Source organism: Poecilia formosa, unplaced genomic scaffold, assembly GCF_000485575.1.
Source record: "Poecilia formosa unplaced genomic scaffold, Poecilia_formosa-5.1.2 Scaffold142, whole genome shotgun sequence".
Classification (NCBI taxonomy): domain Eukaryota; kingdom Metazoa; phylum Chordata; class Actinopteri; order Cyprinodontiformes; family Poeciliidae; genus Poecilia; species Poecilia formosa.
The window spans coordinates 496,054-513,622 of record NW_006800081.1 but is presented as its reverse complement, the minus strand read 5'-3'; the positions used below and the strand labels follow the sequence as shown (position 1 = coordinate 513,622).

Below are 17,569 nucleotides of genomic sequence, written 5' to 3'. Positions count from 1 at the left end.
TATTTATTATTAGTAGTGTTTTTTTTTTTCTGCAATAAAAGCAACATTTGTAAACATATATAATTTACTTGAGGGTTCAATTTTAATATTACTATGAACTCAATATGTGAGAAGATCGGTCCCCAGCCCATCACAAGGCAACACAAGGAATAAGTAACCACTGATGTACACAGTGACAGATAAGGACAACTTAATTGTTTCAATTAGGGGAAAACTTGAGCCCATAAAGATGATGAATGCATAGACCCAATGTGGTTGGTATGTAAACCCATGATTATGTTGCTATATGTAGGAACAACCACTGCACCACCATGCTGCCCTATGTAACACACATATTTTCTATTATTAATTAATAATTGCCACAGCCATATTTCTTAAAAGTGTTTTTATTCATGAAAGTGTCTGAAGAGAGAATTTTTCTTCATACCTTGTTGATTCCCCTAAAAACCCTCATCCTATGTGGATGTATAATAACATTTAATAATCAGTTTAATGTTTAGAGATGTCCACCTCATGAGCTCATTTCATGGCAAGTTTAATATGCATGGACTTTTTAGAAAGTAGAAAAGGATCTCCCTGATAAAATCTGAAATCTTTTCTACTTAGTTGCAAAGTAAGATGTGAATTATCCAAAAATGGCCAAACTCCACTGTCTTTATTTAGTCTCCCAGTTGAAACTGAACTAACATTTACCACCATATTTTGTCATTTCATTTCCTTAGTAGGAAAATACATTTTCTTACTAAGAGGTATGACACCTCTGCTACAAGAGTCAAACATAAGATGCTAAGATGAAAATGTCTTGAGAAAAAGGATAAAAACATTATTTTCTAAAAGAACTGTTTCATAAATTTAGACCCATATTAAAAATATATTGAGTACACATTTGGCACAAGATTGGAAATGAGAAACAAAAACATTGTTTCTGTTGAACCACCTGCCAGCGAAGCTGAGAAACAGGAAATCTCAAACCACAACATCATTTATAGTTTTATCATGATGATGGGTGTTTATATTCAGGCTAATGTCACTTCTACACTGTAAGGAGTTTTTGTGCAGCCTCTCTTCTCATATTAACCACAGTGTGCGTCTGGCACAGTAATACACAGCAGACTCCTCTGGTTTCATGGCAGACAGTCTCAGATCCACTGTTTTCTTATTTGTGTCTCTGGTGATTTCTATACGACCTCGGAGACTGCTGGCATAGTCTGTACTTCCACCAGTCCAAATTATACCCATCCATTCCAGAGCTTTTCCTGCAGGTTGTCTGATCCAAGCAGTTGGATAGCTGGTTAGAGAATAAGAGACCTGACATCTGATGGTCAGAGTCTGACCTGGCTGCACAGTCAAAGAGGCTGGTTGTGTCAGCTGTTCACACTTCACACCTGTAGATGACAACAATAAATTGTTAAAAACTTTAAACAATAAATTGATTAAAGTTTATCACCAAAATATGTGTGTGCCAGCACAATGTGAGTTTGTCGGTGAGACTCACAGGATGCAGCAGCCAGGAGCAGCAGCAGAGCTACAGAGATCATGTTGGTGTTGAAGATGATCCAATAAATGTCTCTGTTCCTCTATGACAGGCAGCATGAGACTCACTGTTTATAGCATTAGGTTCATTTGCATAACAACAGACCACACAGTCACAAATTAGTATATTTGCAATGCCATATACGGTAGAAACGCATTTTTTGTTTAAATAAGATAAATCTACAGAACATACCTTTAGTACTCGTGGATTTGCAACTTTGTCATTTTTCACTGAAACTTTTGACAGAAACTACTTGATTAGAGTTCATGTATTGAGATTTTCTTCCCTTGTTATACTGTTCCAGTTTTTTTTTTTTGTGATTTTCTGCATAATTGGCCAAATGAAAGATTGTCATGGCAACTTCTGCTTTCAAAAGAAATGATCTTTTAGGGACAAAAACAAAAAAGCAAATATTGTCACTACATTACATGCTATTTATAAAATTAAAATGAGAAATAATAATATTTTCATGGAGTAGAAAAAAATATCAGTTTACCCATGTTTTAGTCCTAATGCATTCAGGTCTCACATGCATGTTTCAGTGGCACTAAATGTGCTGTGATGCTTTACTACAGAAGAAAATATATTGACAAGTAAGAAAGCAAGCAGACTGAAAGATGCACTTGCATTTATTTAACTGTAAAGATAAAATAAATATTATAAATTATATAATATTCAATATAATTTTTGAATATTATATTGTATTAAAAAACAATATAATATGTTTTTGAATACAATAATTAATATGAAAAATGCTGTGAAAGTAAAGAGGGATTTACAATTTTATGTATTTGGATTACTTGTTATGCTATCCAGGAGAGTTTTATTTTAATATAGTTTTATACATCAAATTAGAATTGAACTGTATGTCCACCAGAGAAGAGAGCATAAAGTACAATAAAGCAAAGCAAATATAAAGAAAATCAACTAATACATTTCACATGTGTTAAAAGAAAGGAAATAACACCAACATATCTCAAGAAATAATAATAAAACCAAACCTTCCCCTATAAATTAGTAAAAATGCACTTATTCAAGTGTCAATGTTTTAGTACACCCCTGCAGTTGGTTGGTGTTGTTTTGCTTCTTACAGACTACGGTCAGCTAAAATAATTGTATATTGTGGGTGAAATTAAGTTTAAGAAAGATTTTTATTAAATTAATGAAAATTTTAAAGGAAAAAGTACATAAGTGAATGGAAATTTCCACAAAACCCAAATTGAAATATATATTTTTTAAAATATTTAAAATAAGCGTAAACTAGTTTCCAATACATTTGACGATGATCCTTGTTGTCTGTAGTGGCTTTTCTTTACTGTGACCAATGAACCAAATAAACATTTTACATGTGGGGTTTTTGTTCGGCTCTGCTGCTTGTTTGTGTCACAGTGACCCCCTGGCACAATAATACACAGCTGAGTCTTCAGGCTGCAGATTCTGTCCATTTAGAGTCAGTGTTTTACTGGAACCCTGTAAGGTCATGCTAAACATATTCTTCAGTGAATCTTTGTAGAATGTGTCATATCCAATATGTGCTCCACCAATCCACTCTAGTCCTTTTCCAACAGGCTGTCGGACCCAGTTTGTTCGATAGGTGGTGACAGAATACGAGACCCGGCAGGTAATGGTCAGACGCTGACCTGCCTGCACAGTTAAGGAGGCAGGCTGTATCAGTTGTTCACATTTCACATCTGTGGACAAAAAAATTTTACATTTTCAACTGTGAACCAAAAGTACAATTTCACTTTATTTTAAAGACTCACAAGATCCAGCAGCCAACAGAAGCAACAGCAGAGATAAAGAGAACATGTTGGTGTTGAAGTTGATCTGATGGGAGTTTCTTTTCTCCTGAATTTAACCTCAGCGGGATGAAAACACAGGAAGTTCACTTTGCATAGAGGGAAATGCTGAAAGGCTTTCACAGTACAGATGATCAGCTTTATACTTGCTTTTGGGTGGAATTAAATGAAGGCCATTGTCTTGCATGAATTATGTATATTTCATTTCTAAATCACCTGAATAGTTGAGTCTTCTTCTCAACAGGTAACCAAGTTCTGTGGTAGACTGATATTGACACTTTTATGTATAACACGTGTGTTAAAGCTCATAACAAATCAGTATGAAATAATTTGAGTGCTGCTAACATGAAAACAAATTACATTTGTTTGAATACATTGTCAATAAAATATGTAAAAAATAGATTTAATAAAACTTTTGGATTGTTTTTTGTTGCAACAAAAACCTATACCCATGTAGATGACATCATCTTTTTCCTCCCCTTTTAATAGATTAAGATATCTTGACATATTCAAAAAATATGATTCAATCAAACCATGTTTTTTATTTTTAACTTCCACTTCTTTAAAGTCTAACAGTAATATGCTATTCACTTCAGCAAAAAAACAAAAAACAAATGTTAAATAGCTTCAATGAATAATTAAAGCCACAAAATTACAAAATGAAATTTGACAAAAAGAAAACTAGTCCAAATGAAGCTGAACATTTATTTTGAGATGTGTTTATTACAGTGGCATTACTTTACAGTCTGTGGGTTTTGGCTGCACCAGTAATAGACAAAAACCCTGAATGATAAATCAGTTTAACCATCACAAGGAGGCAGAGGAGACGTGAATGAAGACATGAGGTATGAGACTGAAGAATCAAACTAGAAGGAGGGAAGCAGAGTTTGGAAGAGTGAAAAATACAAGAATTAAAACTTTGTTAGTTTGTTTATTTTTTCAAAGGTTTTCTCTCTCATCCATTGTTAAACATTCTCTGAAAGCCAGTGGAATAGAAAAAACTACTCTTTTTTTCTGTGAAACCACATATTTAACAGAAAAAAGCTTGAGAAACAGGAAATCACAAACCACTGTCAGCTCTTGTGTTCATAGAGAGCTCATCACCTCTCTCTTCTGCTGTGTGAAGAGTTTTTGTACAGCCTCTGTAGGTACATTGATCACTGTGCGTCTCTGGCACAGTAATACACAGCAGAGTCCTCTGGCTTCAGGTTAGACAGTTTCAGATGCACCAGGCTGTTGCTGTTTTCTCTGGTGATTTCTATACGTCCATCAACACTGCTTGAATAAGCTGTGTTTCTTCCATCATCTGAAATAGCTCCCATCCATTCCAATGTTTTTCCTGCTGGTTGTCTGATCCAGTGCATTACATATCGACTGAAATCAAATCCAGATCCTCTGCAGGACAGACTCAGAACTTCCTGAGGCCTTTTCACCACTGAGGTGGAAGGAATGGACTCCATGGACTGACTGTTAGAACCTGACAATAAACCAGGAATAAAAACACATTAATTACATATATGAAACATAAAAGTAGCAGATCTAGTAACAGCATGATGCAACCTACATGGCAGGCAGATCACTGCCAGCAGAACAGATAGTCTGAACATCATCTTGATTGTAAAGGTGTGAATGAAGCTCGTCCCTTTAATGAAGAAGGCAGACACACAGTGGGAGGTCTGAAAGCTGACATTTGCATTAGTATTTCACTTAAAGAAGCAAATGTTTGTCAATTTTGTCTATACTGAAAAGGTTTTATAAGATGCCAAGCTGCGTTTCAAATGGCTTTATAACTGAAATCATAGATTTATTGATCAGTTTGTTAAAAAGAATATGTTGAAGAAAGTAAATTATTGACAAAATATTTTTGAGATAAATATAACATAATTAGGTTAATTCCGAATTATATATATATATATATTCATTTTTAGCACAATTAAAATAATTCATAATTCCAGCAATAACTTTTTATAAGATTCCTTATTCTTCTGTTAAGTAACATGCTGCTGTTTGGTTGATTGCATACTTGTTGCTGTAATAAAAATTCAAATGACAAAACTATATTCAGCCAAAATTTTAAAGTAAGATTCCATTGTTGTGTATCTTCACTGGTTAAGAGAATTGGCCTTGAATTTATTTGTGGTTTTAGAGCGCCTCCACTGGCGGCTTCATGTTATAGGGCTTACCCAAGGGGGAGAGTGCTTCATGTCGACTGAATTAGTGATATTTGCTTTTTTGTTGTTATAATACCAACACTGCCAGCACAACTGCAGAAAAATGTTAACTCCAGCATGCTTCTGAGAATAGGCCTTGATCTTTTACTTATGGGTTTAGAGCGCCTCTTCTGGTGGCTTTATGCTCTAGGGGTTCAGGTTCTGAGGGGTTTTTGTGCAGCTCTGCAGTTGTGTTGTGTCACTGTGGTCTTCCCTAGCACAGTAATACACAGCAGAGTCCTGAGGATGTAGATTCTGTCCATTCAGGGTCACAGACAAGCTGGAAGAATCCACTGTAAAACTGAACTTGTTTGTTAAAGAATCTTTGTAGACTGGATCGCATCCTTGGCATGTGTAACCGATCCACTCCAGTCCTTTCCCAGCAGGTTGTCTGATCCAGTGAATGTGGAAGCTGCCGAGGTCATAAGGGACCTGACAGCTGATGGTCAGGCGTTGACCTGGCTGCACAGTCACAGAGGCTGGCTGAATCGGCTGCTCACCTGTGCAGGAAACATTTAATATTCAGCTCTTAACCATCAGTGTGATGTGTGATGCCCATAACATTTGTGCCTTGAGCACCAAGGTTGGGAAACACTGGACTAAACACACCAGCCCAGATTATAACACCACCACCAATGGCTCATCGGGTGACAGCAGTGGCTGACGCATAGTGCTTTCCTTGATGTCTCCCGACACTGTTGGCGGCCATCATTTCCGCTCAGTGTGAACTGACTTTTACCAGACAACAGCCCTGAAATCCACCGGCCCCTTGTTTATCATAAACGTTCCACCCTTTGGTGAAAAGACTGACGCAGATGGCTGGTGGTGTGGTCAGATACCATCACAGGTCGTCGACCACTCAGATCATGAATATGTAACTGGTTTTCTACGACTTGACACTCGGGTGACTCTCATCACAGTGAAGCGGTCATCAGAGTTGGATGTGGCCAAAGGATGACACCTTCTATGGGTTTCTCTGACTCCTCCGGTTTCTCTGTATCTCGGTTTCAGCCTGCTGATAACGCTCTGTGACGCTCTAAGAACATCCTGTTTGAAACCTCGCGATGGCAGTTCTTCATCACAAAAATCATTTGTGATGCACCAACTCAAGATTCCCTTATAGATAAACATCAACTTCTGTGTAAATAAATCCCCAATGCAAGTGTAATAGAAAATTTCGTTTTTAGGCTTAATTCATCTTTGATGGATCTGGTGATACTTTTTTTTTTTTTTTTTACCATTTATTTACTGATTATATCTGCTGTGTTTTTGTATTTCTGCAAGATGTGTTTTTCCATTAAAGAAGTTTCCAGATAATGTTTAGATGTTTCCACAGCTGTGATAACTTAAGAGACCTAAAGACATCTTGCTTAACTTGGCAATTGTGTTAAAGGACTGACATGGGTTGTTTGACCCTGAACCCATTCTGACAAAGAAGAATTAGATGTTTGTCCTGAAATCCTTATGGGCTCTCTTTCCTGCAATAAAATTTCCCTCCAAGAGGTGAGGGACAGTTCATGAGGAGGGGGAAAGAATCGTCTCGGTGGTCCATCTGGCAATAGAGATCAGGCTCTGGGTGGGTCTTTTCCTTGCTGTGACTATGTAACGATGTGAAGTGACTGTGTTCAGTGAGACAGGTCTTCGAACGCTTTTGCCTTCGAATAAAGAAACTTAAAGACAAAAAACCCCAAAAACTTAAAGACGAAGATTAATCTTTTTCTTATTATTGAAACAGATTCTCATTCTTTGATAAATTAAATTTCCATAACAATCTGTTTTTGTTTTTTTCATCTCACTTGATTTCATTTCTGTTGTTTTTTTGCCTCAGCTGATTTTGTTTTCTTCTCACAAAAAAATGATTCAGACATTCAGTTACCACACAAAGCTTTCAGAATCGACTCATCTCTCTTTCTTTGGAAATAAAGCTCTTGGCGCTAACATGATAGAGGTTCCGCTTAAAGAAATGAAAGAGAAATAAAAGGATCTTACTTATACACTCAAATTTAGATTCGCCCCACTGTGAAACACCATTCTTCTCCTGACACTTGATGAGGCTTGACGTTGTGGGTTTTCTCGTATAGCCTGGAATACAAATGTAGCGATACTTGCCCTCGAAGCATCCGTCTTCTTGTACAGTAAAGCTTTTTGGGGGAATCTTTGGACATGTGCAGTTGGCTGAAAATAAAAACACATTAAAATTTTTTAGCATTACTTCGCTACTGGCTGCATTTTAATTATCTCCTCTTTTTGTTCATTGCATAATTACGTCAAAAAGAAAGTTGCATGTTTCTTCAGTTCTATATTTACATATTATGACAAAGTCAAAATGATATAGAGTTTATCAAGAATAAATGCTTAGCTTAACTGGCCATCAGTAAGAGTGATCGCCTCTATAAAAGCAGGAGTTATAAGTGATAAGCTCACTGAAAAACAGTTTTCTTTTTAATCAACTTAAAAAAAATTACTCAAATTTCTTATGGCTAATTATATTAGTTTTGCTCAAGCTACAATTCTGATTTCAGACTTATTAAAAACAGAATTATTAGCTGTAATAAATTAGAGCGATTTGTTATGTTCAAAGAAACTTTTTTTTTCAGTGCGCAGTGGTGGAAATGATCATAACTTACCATTTTATTGATGTGATTTTTCTTGATGTATAACTTTTTTTTGTATATGTATTTTGAGTTGCATTAACTGAAGGTGCTACATAAATAAAGTAGTCTTTTTTTTACAGTGGCAAGACTGAGATATCTTGCAAGTCATAGTTGTTATCTTTGGAAAATATTTGGCTTGTTTTTTTGTTTACTCGATCAGTGAAACCAACAATATCCTGAAATCGAATTTGATGCCATCTATCCGACAATCTAGGCTATCGGCAGGACAGTGACTGAAAACACAGCAGCAAAATCTATAACAAAATGTGTGAGGGTAAAATGTAGTGTGTCAAAGACTGAAGTAACACTTCAGACCTGAAAATCATCGAAATGATGCGAGACTGCAGGATGTTTGAAACAACAGAGTCGAATAAAATTGGTTTCTGACTGATAAAATCAAACAGAAACCAAGTGCTTTCAAGCTTCATCTTAAGCAGGTGCTTCTACAAACTGGCGAATCATAAGATCTTAGTTTTTACACATTTCTGTTTTGTGTGTGTGTGACAGTAGAAGTTCATATGTGTTGTTGTACGTTTGAGATGAGAAATAAGTCATTTCATGACTCAGTAAAAACCAGTCCGGACACAGAAACTTTATCAACTTTTTTTTTTTTTTTGCAACTGAAACTGACAGTTCTTCCTTTAAACTTTCTCTATACCACAGTTCATATCAAACCTGTATCTAGTTTTATATTGAAGATTAAATGTTTTCAGAGTACGTGGAATGTTATCTGGACATCTGCGTTTTTTTTGTTTTTGTTTGTTTGTTTTTTACATTACATGTTAAGCCAGCATGTAATCTTGGCTTAACATTAAGCCAAGATTATGGACAGATGAAACCATTACTACCTTTAATGACGCAACTGACAAAATGTAAGTCTTAATTTTAAAAAAACATTAATTTTGGAATTGACTATATTTAAATGTATATGCATATATATTNTGCTGTAAATGTTTGTCTCACTGAGACTCACTGGATCCAGCAGCCAAAAGCAGCAGCAGAGCTACAGACAACATGTTGGTGTCGAAGGTGATCTGGTGAACGTTTCTGTTTGTCTTTGACTGATATCATGAGATCAGGCCTATAGAGTAAAAGGCTTCATTTGCATGATGACAGAGTAGCCAATCATATGTGGTTCATTGGCCTGTCCTGTATATAATCTTCCAAAAAGAGAGGATAATTAAAACTCTCCATCTATTAAAAAAATTTATAACCCCACCACTGTATCTAATGTCATTAAATGATTTATGTAACTGTATGCTTGAAAAACATGTCAAAATAACTCAGCTGATTGCAAGATGTGTTTTTCTGAATTGTTTTGGAACATCTCTGATTTTAATTTGCCTTGTTTACTGTATCAGGATCGTTTTCAGCCAAAAAATAACATTTCTTTTGTTTAACTTGACTCAGTTTTCTGCTGCCACATAGTTGTTATATGTTTGATGTGTCATTACAAGATTACATAACCAGTGCAATAAAAACTGAGAATATGTGTGTGCTTTATTCATCTGCATAAAAACGGGGTTTTAATTTTAATTGAGGCAAAAGCTAAACAATACAATGAGGCTTTCAGCTTCCGTTATGAAACAAAAATGGCAGCGAACCCCAACCAGCTTCTACTGTGAACACAAACAATCGATTTTTAGATGTTTACCTATTACATATTTTCATCAGGCTGCACAAGTGTACAACAATCAGGACAAAGACTTTTATTTTTATTTTTATTATTTTATTAGTCAGAATATATGTGTTAGCCTACATGACACAAACTAAAAACGAAACAAGTCATAAACTAGTTCAGAAACTTATCGTTATATATTTCCAAGCGTTTTTAATTGCATCATTTTCATTCAAGATTTCAAGAAACATTTAAAGAAAAGACAATGAAAGCAGTCTTTAAAATTATCATTTTCCTCTGAAACACTGTACTACCTCAAACCTGTGAAGAAAGCAAACAGACATAGTGGAAGATGTGGCTCTATTTAATGAGAACAATAAACGGTATTTGATTAAAAGACATGACTTGTTGTGTAATCCTGCTGTGACTGAAGTCAACAGATGTGAAAAGATTATGTTCACTGTGTGGTCAGAAAACACAAGCGGAGCTCAGACTAACCACAGCGTTTTCTGTTCATGTGAAACTGAGACGATGTTTAGTTTCTGTCAGCTTCCTGTTGATGCGCGGGTTTAACTGATGAAACTTCTCTGCTAAAACTCTGATGTGAGGCTGATCTCTCTCTGGGGTTTATACATCATCGGGTTCATCATTGACACATTTATTACTGGAAATAACCTGAATAGGGAGGATAAATGTGGGGGCTACTAGAGATGACTGAAAAAAGTCTTTGAACACAGTTAAATGAGGACGGCAACGATGTTTAAAGAGTTAAATAAACATGAAGACTGACAAAAAAGTTGATTCTTTTGATATGAAGAACCAAAATTGCCTTACTATCAAAAATACATTTATATTCATACTCCGGAATTCAGTCTTCAAAACAATTATACATTTCTGGATTCAGAAAGTGAGATTTTGTGGGATTTATCTTGAATAATTTGTTTTAAAGGGTTTTTTTTGGCTCTAGAGGCCTTTATTTAACAGAGTGAACAGGAAAAGAGAGGGAAGACATTTAGCAAAGCTTGAACCTGTTATAGTGACATTAAGCGTTTTACCTCTGCACCACTGCTGCATGTGATGTTTTTAAAAATAAGCACATTTCAATTGTAAAAATTAAAAAAAAAATAAATTGAAGAAATAAAAAAAAACAATATTGTAATGTTTCCGTGTGTCTATTTTGATTCTCAGTTATCCCAAAGAAAATACATTTTCTGCTGCATGAAATTCAACACATTGGTGGGCTTCTGACAGACTGTATGGTGGCCTGGGAGGCTCAGTTTCAGAAGATCAGGCCTCTGATGGTGAGGACGGTGCTGAAGGCCAGAGCTTTGGTGAACACCACTCGGACTCCGTTCATCAGCAGCAGGTAGAAGTTCAGCTTGGCTTTTTCTGGACGACAGAGAAACAGAGTTCAGACTTGAACACAAACAGCTGACAGCAGCGATGGAACCAAACTGAGACAGGAAGAGATCAGACTGACCTGGATAAATGCTGCCACATTCATCATCTGTTTGGAGACAGAAAGAACATCAGTCACACAAACACCATGAAAACTCTGACAGAGATACTTTAATCAGGTAAACATTTTTCAGCAATGGATAATTTCTAATTCAGCAGGAAAAAAACTTTGTTTAGTACCGGCTTCATTGTTGCCGAAGGTCCCGTTCATCCCACAGGAGTAAATGGTTTCATTACTGAATACAGCAAAGTTGTAGGTCTCGTCCTTTGACAGAACTGCATCATCAGTGCTCACGTTGACCGGACCCCCTTTCTGATTCAGAACCACCTCTCCCCCCTTTGGACGGAAACCTGTGGCCAGACAGACGTTTGGACCGAGATCATCTGCTGACTTCAGGGGGGAGTCAGGATTCGACAGAGGACTGAGGACGAACAGGGACGGAGNAAAAAAGAGGGTTAAATTTTACCCTTACCACCGCTGGAGAGATGCGTTGCTCCGAGAAGACACACCGTCACGGCCCAGACAATTCGATGAGGATCCATCTTGCAGCTGGGATGATTCTTGTAGGGCCATCGTCAGCGAACAATCTCCATGCCTCCACGTCAGCCTGCTGCGGAGGCATTCCTGTCACTTGCTGCGAAGGCCCGCCTTTAAAAATCACTCTGCCATATTTGTAGTTCGAAAAGCTTTGGAGGTGCTTCTCAGTAAATTATATTACCATTACCATATATAATGATAACTATATATGGTAATTGTCTTTATATATTAAATATATATACTGATATGCATATGGTTCAAGCATAAGATAAGGTTGTATGGAAGAAAAACAAACATATACAATTATTGCTTTTATTGTATTAAGTCACTCTAGAAAAGACCACGGTGGTCTGATGATGACATGACTTTCCAATGAAAGTACTTTTTTTTTTTTTTAATTTGGAATCTCAAAAAGTGCAAAGGCATAAATTTGAAGTTGCCATGAAAACTGGCATTTTGTGTCTAATTTGCAAAAAACAAGTCTAAAAATGTGCATAGCTGTGCATGTCGTTTATGTTTTTATTGTTGTGTATTATGTATTATGTGTTTTTGATTCATTGTTTTTATGTGGACCATCAGTCTGTTAAAAAATCAATCAATTATCACAGAAGGCAGCAGCAGCACTAGAGGGAGCAGAAGCAGCAGCAGGTTGAAAAGCACGCCAAGTTTTCTTTTTTTTTCTTACTTTATGCACTTAAAAATATAATTTGAAACTCAAAAAAGAGATAGAGCTGAAAAATTGTTTTATCTAATGATTAGGTTATTGGAATGGTTCTCATTAGTATTCAGGTGGAAGATGATGGTAAAAGCAGGACAATCAATTTTACCGTATTTTTAAAATGCAGTATTTTACCGTATTTTAAAAATACGGTAAAATTCTGGCAACCAAAACTGCCAGTATTTTATCGTATTTCCCAAATACAGTAAAATAAACCAAATAAAATATTGTGGATATTACGGTCAGTAACCGTTGGTATTTCACAATTTTCTTACCGTAAATTTACAGAGTATTTTTTGCAGTGTTGACTTACGGTAATTCCATGTATTTTCTACGGTAACAAAATGTTTTGGATATTACGGTCAGTAACTGTTGGTATTTCACAATTTTCTACTGTAAATTTACTGACTTTTTTTGCAGTTTCGACTTACGGTAGTTCCATGTAATTTCTACAGTAACAAAATGTTTTGGATATTATGGCCAGTAACTGTTGACTTTTTACCGTTTGTTACTGTAAATTTACTGACTTTCTTTGCAGTTTCGACTTACGGTAGTTCCATGTAATTTCTAATGTTTTTGGATATGACGGTGAAATACTGTGGTAACACTTTATTTGTTGAATAAGACTGTCATGACACTTTCATAAACATGACATAACACCTGTCATGAACATGAATAAGCCTTCATGAATATTTATGACTGTTGTCATAAAGCGTCATTTGGTAAATTATGACACTTTTAATACAAAGTTGACATTATTCAAAATGTCTTTGTTATGACAACTTGACATTAACCAATAAATCATTACTGTTTAAACTTTACCTTTAATAACATAAAGTTACCTAATTTTTAAAGTGCAATCAGTAATACTTTTATAACAAATTAATATCAGTAATGATTTCTTGGTTAATGTCAAGTTGTCACATCTTACTTGTGAAATGTTGTCTGTGGAGCCCTCACATCAATAATCCATACATCCGAACAACAATATCCTCAGTGCTGAGGCATCTTCTGCTGTTTTGATTGAGCAAAGTAGGAGGGAATACCACCCCAAGATGGCCGCCGTATTTCCTGCGCCGGAGCAGGGTCTACTCTTTTATTATGTCTATGAAAACACCCCCCCTCCCACCCCAGAAGGAAGTGACGTGAGGGTGAATTAGCACAAGCTCTAGCATATTTTTTGCTAGAGCTAAAAATATGCTCTAGCTAGCATAAGGTGGAAGAGAACACAACGTACAGTCGCTCTACCTGGTAGTAAATTTACGTAGCCGACTTTATAAAATCTACAAAGGTCAGCGTCTTTCCTGTCATGTGATTCTTTTCGATGGAGGTCTGCTCAACTAAAAGGGTTGTTTTTGAAGAGAGTTTTAGGAAAACTACGAAATCTCTGAGGACCTTTCAATCTCGTCAGCTGTTTTGAAATAGCTGTAAAACCATAACATGTTGGGCAAAACTTGGATGCGGGATAGTTTTCGAATGATGAAAGCCTTCTCAAACGGACGGAAAAAAAAAAAAAAGTAACGTGGAGCAGTTGTTTACACCCGAAACACCCGAAAACCGATTCCTCACGAGGGATAGTCGGTCTTAAGAGGTTAAGGGCCACATATCCTGCAGTTTTTAGATGTGCCACAGGTACAAAACACTGGAGTGAAATGGCTTAATTATCTCCTTCTTGTGTAGAGGCCTGCTAATGACCAAGTTATTCTATTCAGGTGTGGCGCAGCAGAGGCACATCTAAAAGTTGCACGGCTGTGAACCTCCAGGACTGGAGTTTGACACCTGTGGTGTATATAATACATGGAGGCACTCTAATGTAATGCTGCAGTGCCTCCTCTGATCAGTTTACAATCCGTGTTTTCAGTCATTGAGGGGTTTTTGTACAGCTCTGCTACTTGTTTGAATCACCGTTGTGTCTCTCTCTGGCACAGTAATACACAGCAGAGTCTTCAGGCTGCATATTCTGTCCATTCAGAGTGAGTGTTTTACTAGAATCATCTAAACCAATGCTGAACTTATTCTGTATTGCATCTTTGTAGTATGTTTTAGATCCAATTCGTGCACTACCAATCCACTCCAGTCCTTTCCCAGAAGTCTGTCTGAACCAGTATGTACGATAGCTGCTGACAGAAAACGAGACCTGGCAGGTAATGGTCAGTGGCTGACCTGGCTGCACAGTTAAGGAGGCTGACTGTGTCAGTAGTTCACACTTCACACCTGCACAGGGAAAAATCACATCACCAGTTATGCAACAGTGAAGCAAAAGTCAATTTTAAATTTACTATAAAAAAATGAGCGAGACTCACAGGACCCAGCAGCCAACAGCAGCAGCAGAGCTACAGAGAACATGTTGGTGCTGAAGATGATCTGATGTGAGATTTTACTCTGCTGAATTTAACATCAAGAGATCCAGACTCAGGAAGTTCACTTTGCATAGAGGCGAATCCTCAAAGGCTGTGACAGTACAGATCATCATTTCAACACGTGTTGTGATGTAAAGGCTCGTGTCTTGAAGTGTAGATGTATTTCATCAAACACATCTGATACAAATAATCTTCTTAATCTTCTTCACAGTTCTTTCATTTCTATTAGTGATGTTAAAGCATTTCAAAACATAAAAATAAGCATAATATAAGAGAACTGTTCACAAGTAAGTGAATTATTTGTGCTCAAATGCATTCATAATAAAGTATGTCAATACAGATTTTAAAAAAGACTTAGTATTAGTTTTTGTTGTTGTTGTTTGGTTTGTTGTTTGTTTGTTTTTTGTTGAAACAAAAAAAAACCTGTTCAGTCTTTACAATGATCTCTTTGCCTTGTGATTGTTAGTTTGAAGTGCTTTGACATTGTTAGAGAATTTTCGGTATTATCATTTTGTTATTACTTTAGTTCACATTCAGTCTATAGATTATTGTGATTTTCTGTTTAAAGTGTTCTCTTTCTTATGTGTGTATGTACTGACCTGGAGGTCAGGACAGTCTGTTTCATCTTCATGTGAAACGGTTAACCCTGTGTTTCTCAGACGTAATTCTTATCAACCAGAATACCTCCTAACTGCCTGTGAGCAGTCGTATTTTGTCTCTTGTTTATCCTCCCTCTTTGTTGACAGTTTGACCTAGAGCTGAACTGGGCTCAGACCATAGATCAGATATCACACCTGGTACTGGGTTGTTCGTTGTTTAGGTTATAAGTTTTACGACCTTTGTTGTTCTTCCTGACTGCCCCTTTTGGCTGTTCTGCTTGGACAATAAAACAGGGGCTCACGCGGAAGGAGATCAGAACTCTCTGTGAACAGCTTGGAGAAGCTGTTGACGGAGACTTCTCCTTTTGCAAAAGCTTGGCTATGAAATTCATATACATTGTCTGTGGTTCTTTTATATAGGTTCGAGAAAAAGTACCTATCAGACATGTTTTAAAATATCAAGACATATACAGTAAGTATACCTCAATTAATGGCATTATTTTTTTTATTTATTTTTTTTTTTATTTGTATTTCACTACACTCAAGGCCTAATGGAATGTGTTGTTCACTTTGGCCCAAAACATTATTAAAGAGATTCACAAAAAAGAACTTGTTTTATGTAACAAATTTCACTCAAGAGTGATCTGAAAGTTTATACAAAGATTAATCACAGTGTCCAGACCACGAGTAATGGCTGCACTGCACAAGGATTAAGAATAAAAAGAAAACATCCTTGATGAAAAATCAGTATGAAAATGGCAGAGAGAGATGAATAAGCTATGAAGTATAAGACATAATATATAAGGTGACAAAATGTAAGAACTGAGACTTTATTTATTTCTTTTAATGGTTGTATCTCTGAGCTACTATTTTTACACATTCTCAGATTAGCCAGGAAAAGAGGAAAAATACATATATTTTTTTTTTTTTGTTGAACCATATGTTTAACAGAAAAAAGCTTCAAAAACAGGAAATCCCTATCATAGAGTGCTCAGTATTTGTTTTTTGGGGTGGGGTTAGCATGACTTCTGTCTTCTCCTGTGTGTGGAGGGGTTTTTGTACAGCCTCTGCAGGTACATTGATCACTGTGCGTCTCCAGCACAGTAATACATAACAGAGTCCTCTGGCTTCAGGTTAGACAGTTTCAGATGCACCAGGCTGTTGCTGTTTTCTCTGGTGATTTCTATACGTCCATCAACTCTGCTTGAATAAACTGTTTTACTTGCATCATAGTAAATAAGCCCCATCCATTCCAGTGTTTTTCCTGCTGGTTGTCTGATCCAGTTCATTCCATATCGACTGAAATCAAATCCAGATCCTCTGCAGGACAGACTCAGAACTTGTTATTGTTATTATTATTGTTATTATTATCAGAACAATTATAACATTATTATTGTTATTAGTGAATAATTATTGTTATTGTTGTTCTGATGTAACTTCAGATTTAAATAACAGAAGAAGCTGATGCAAAGCAGAGCTGAACATTTCAAATTTATAGAAATGAAACACAATACAGGTTTCTTCAGCTGCTTTGATTGGTCTCAGATGCATTTTTGACATTTGTAATTGCATTTCTCAAAACAATTCATACAAACAGCAAAACTGCATGGATTCAGAAACAGGAGAATTGTATGTAATCACTTGCACAAGTAACACAATAAGATTGAATAAGTAGTTTTAAAAATGTCAATTATTTTCTGAGCGGCACATCAAGTTTTATTCACAGACAAAAACTGTAAACATACCTTTCATGAGGCATTTCTGTATTAAAATTATTTTCTTATTTATTGATCTAATGTAGTATTCTAATCTTAAATGTCATGTTAGCCAATCAAAATTAACAGAAATAAATGCTTGAAAATATTAGTCTGGGTTTAAAAATCGTTTTTTATATTGTGTTCCAGTACAATGTGTTTTTATTATTCCTTTTTTATGAATATTACTACATTTTTTTTTTTTAGCATTTCTTCATTTATTTTTGGTTCATTCATAAAGGGGTCAACCAGGGCCCTCAGGTTTAATCTCTATCTGGTGTTCAGCCAAAGATTCATCATGTTATTTGAATCAATCAATCAATCAAT

General features: G+C 36.0%; 1 protein-coding gene, 1 long non-coding RNA gene and 2 gene segments (V, D, J or C); all 4 read right to left on the bottom strand.

The window, feature by feature from the left end:
* Positions 1-17,569, bottom strand: part of LOC103145434 (uncharacterized) — a 277,103-nt gene that overhangs the window by 194,299 nt on the left and 65,235 nt on the right. The window lies entirely within an intron of this gene.
* Positions 8-2,134, bottom strand: LOC107837444 (Ig heavy chain V region MC101-like). The segment is given in 2 exon segments: positions 8-1,385; positions 1,496-2,134. Coding segments are annotated over 2 exon segments (360 nt in total).
* On the bottom strand, positions 2,742-3,975 carry LOC107837445 (Ig heavy chain V region 5A-like). The segment is given in 2 exon segments: positions 2,742-3,225; positions 3,298-3,975. Coding segments are annotated over 2 exon segments (354 nt in total).
* The window catches only part of LOC103145441 (uncharacterized), an 11,181-nt gene continuing 3,779 nt past the window's right edge, over positions 10,168-17,569 (bottom strand). Inside the window, exons 2-4 of the long non-coding RNA XR_477025.2 lie at positions 11,454-11,624; positions 11,296-11,322; positions 10,168-11,204 (exon numbers count right to left, since the gene is read on the bottom strand). This is a non-coding gene — a long non-coding RNA (uncharacterized LOC103145441). The remainder of the gene's footprint in view (positions 11,205-11,295; positions 11,323-11,453; positions 11,625-17,569) is intronic.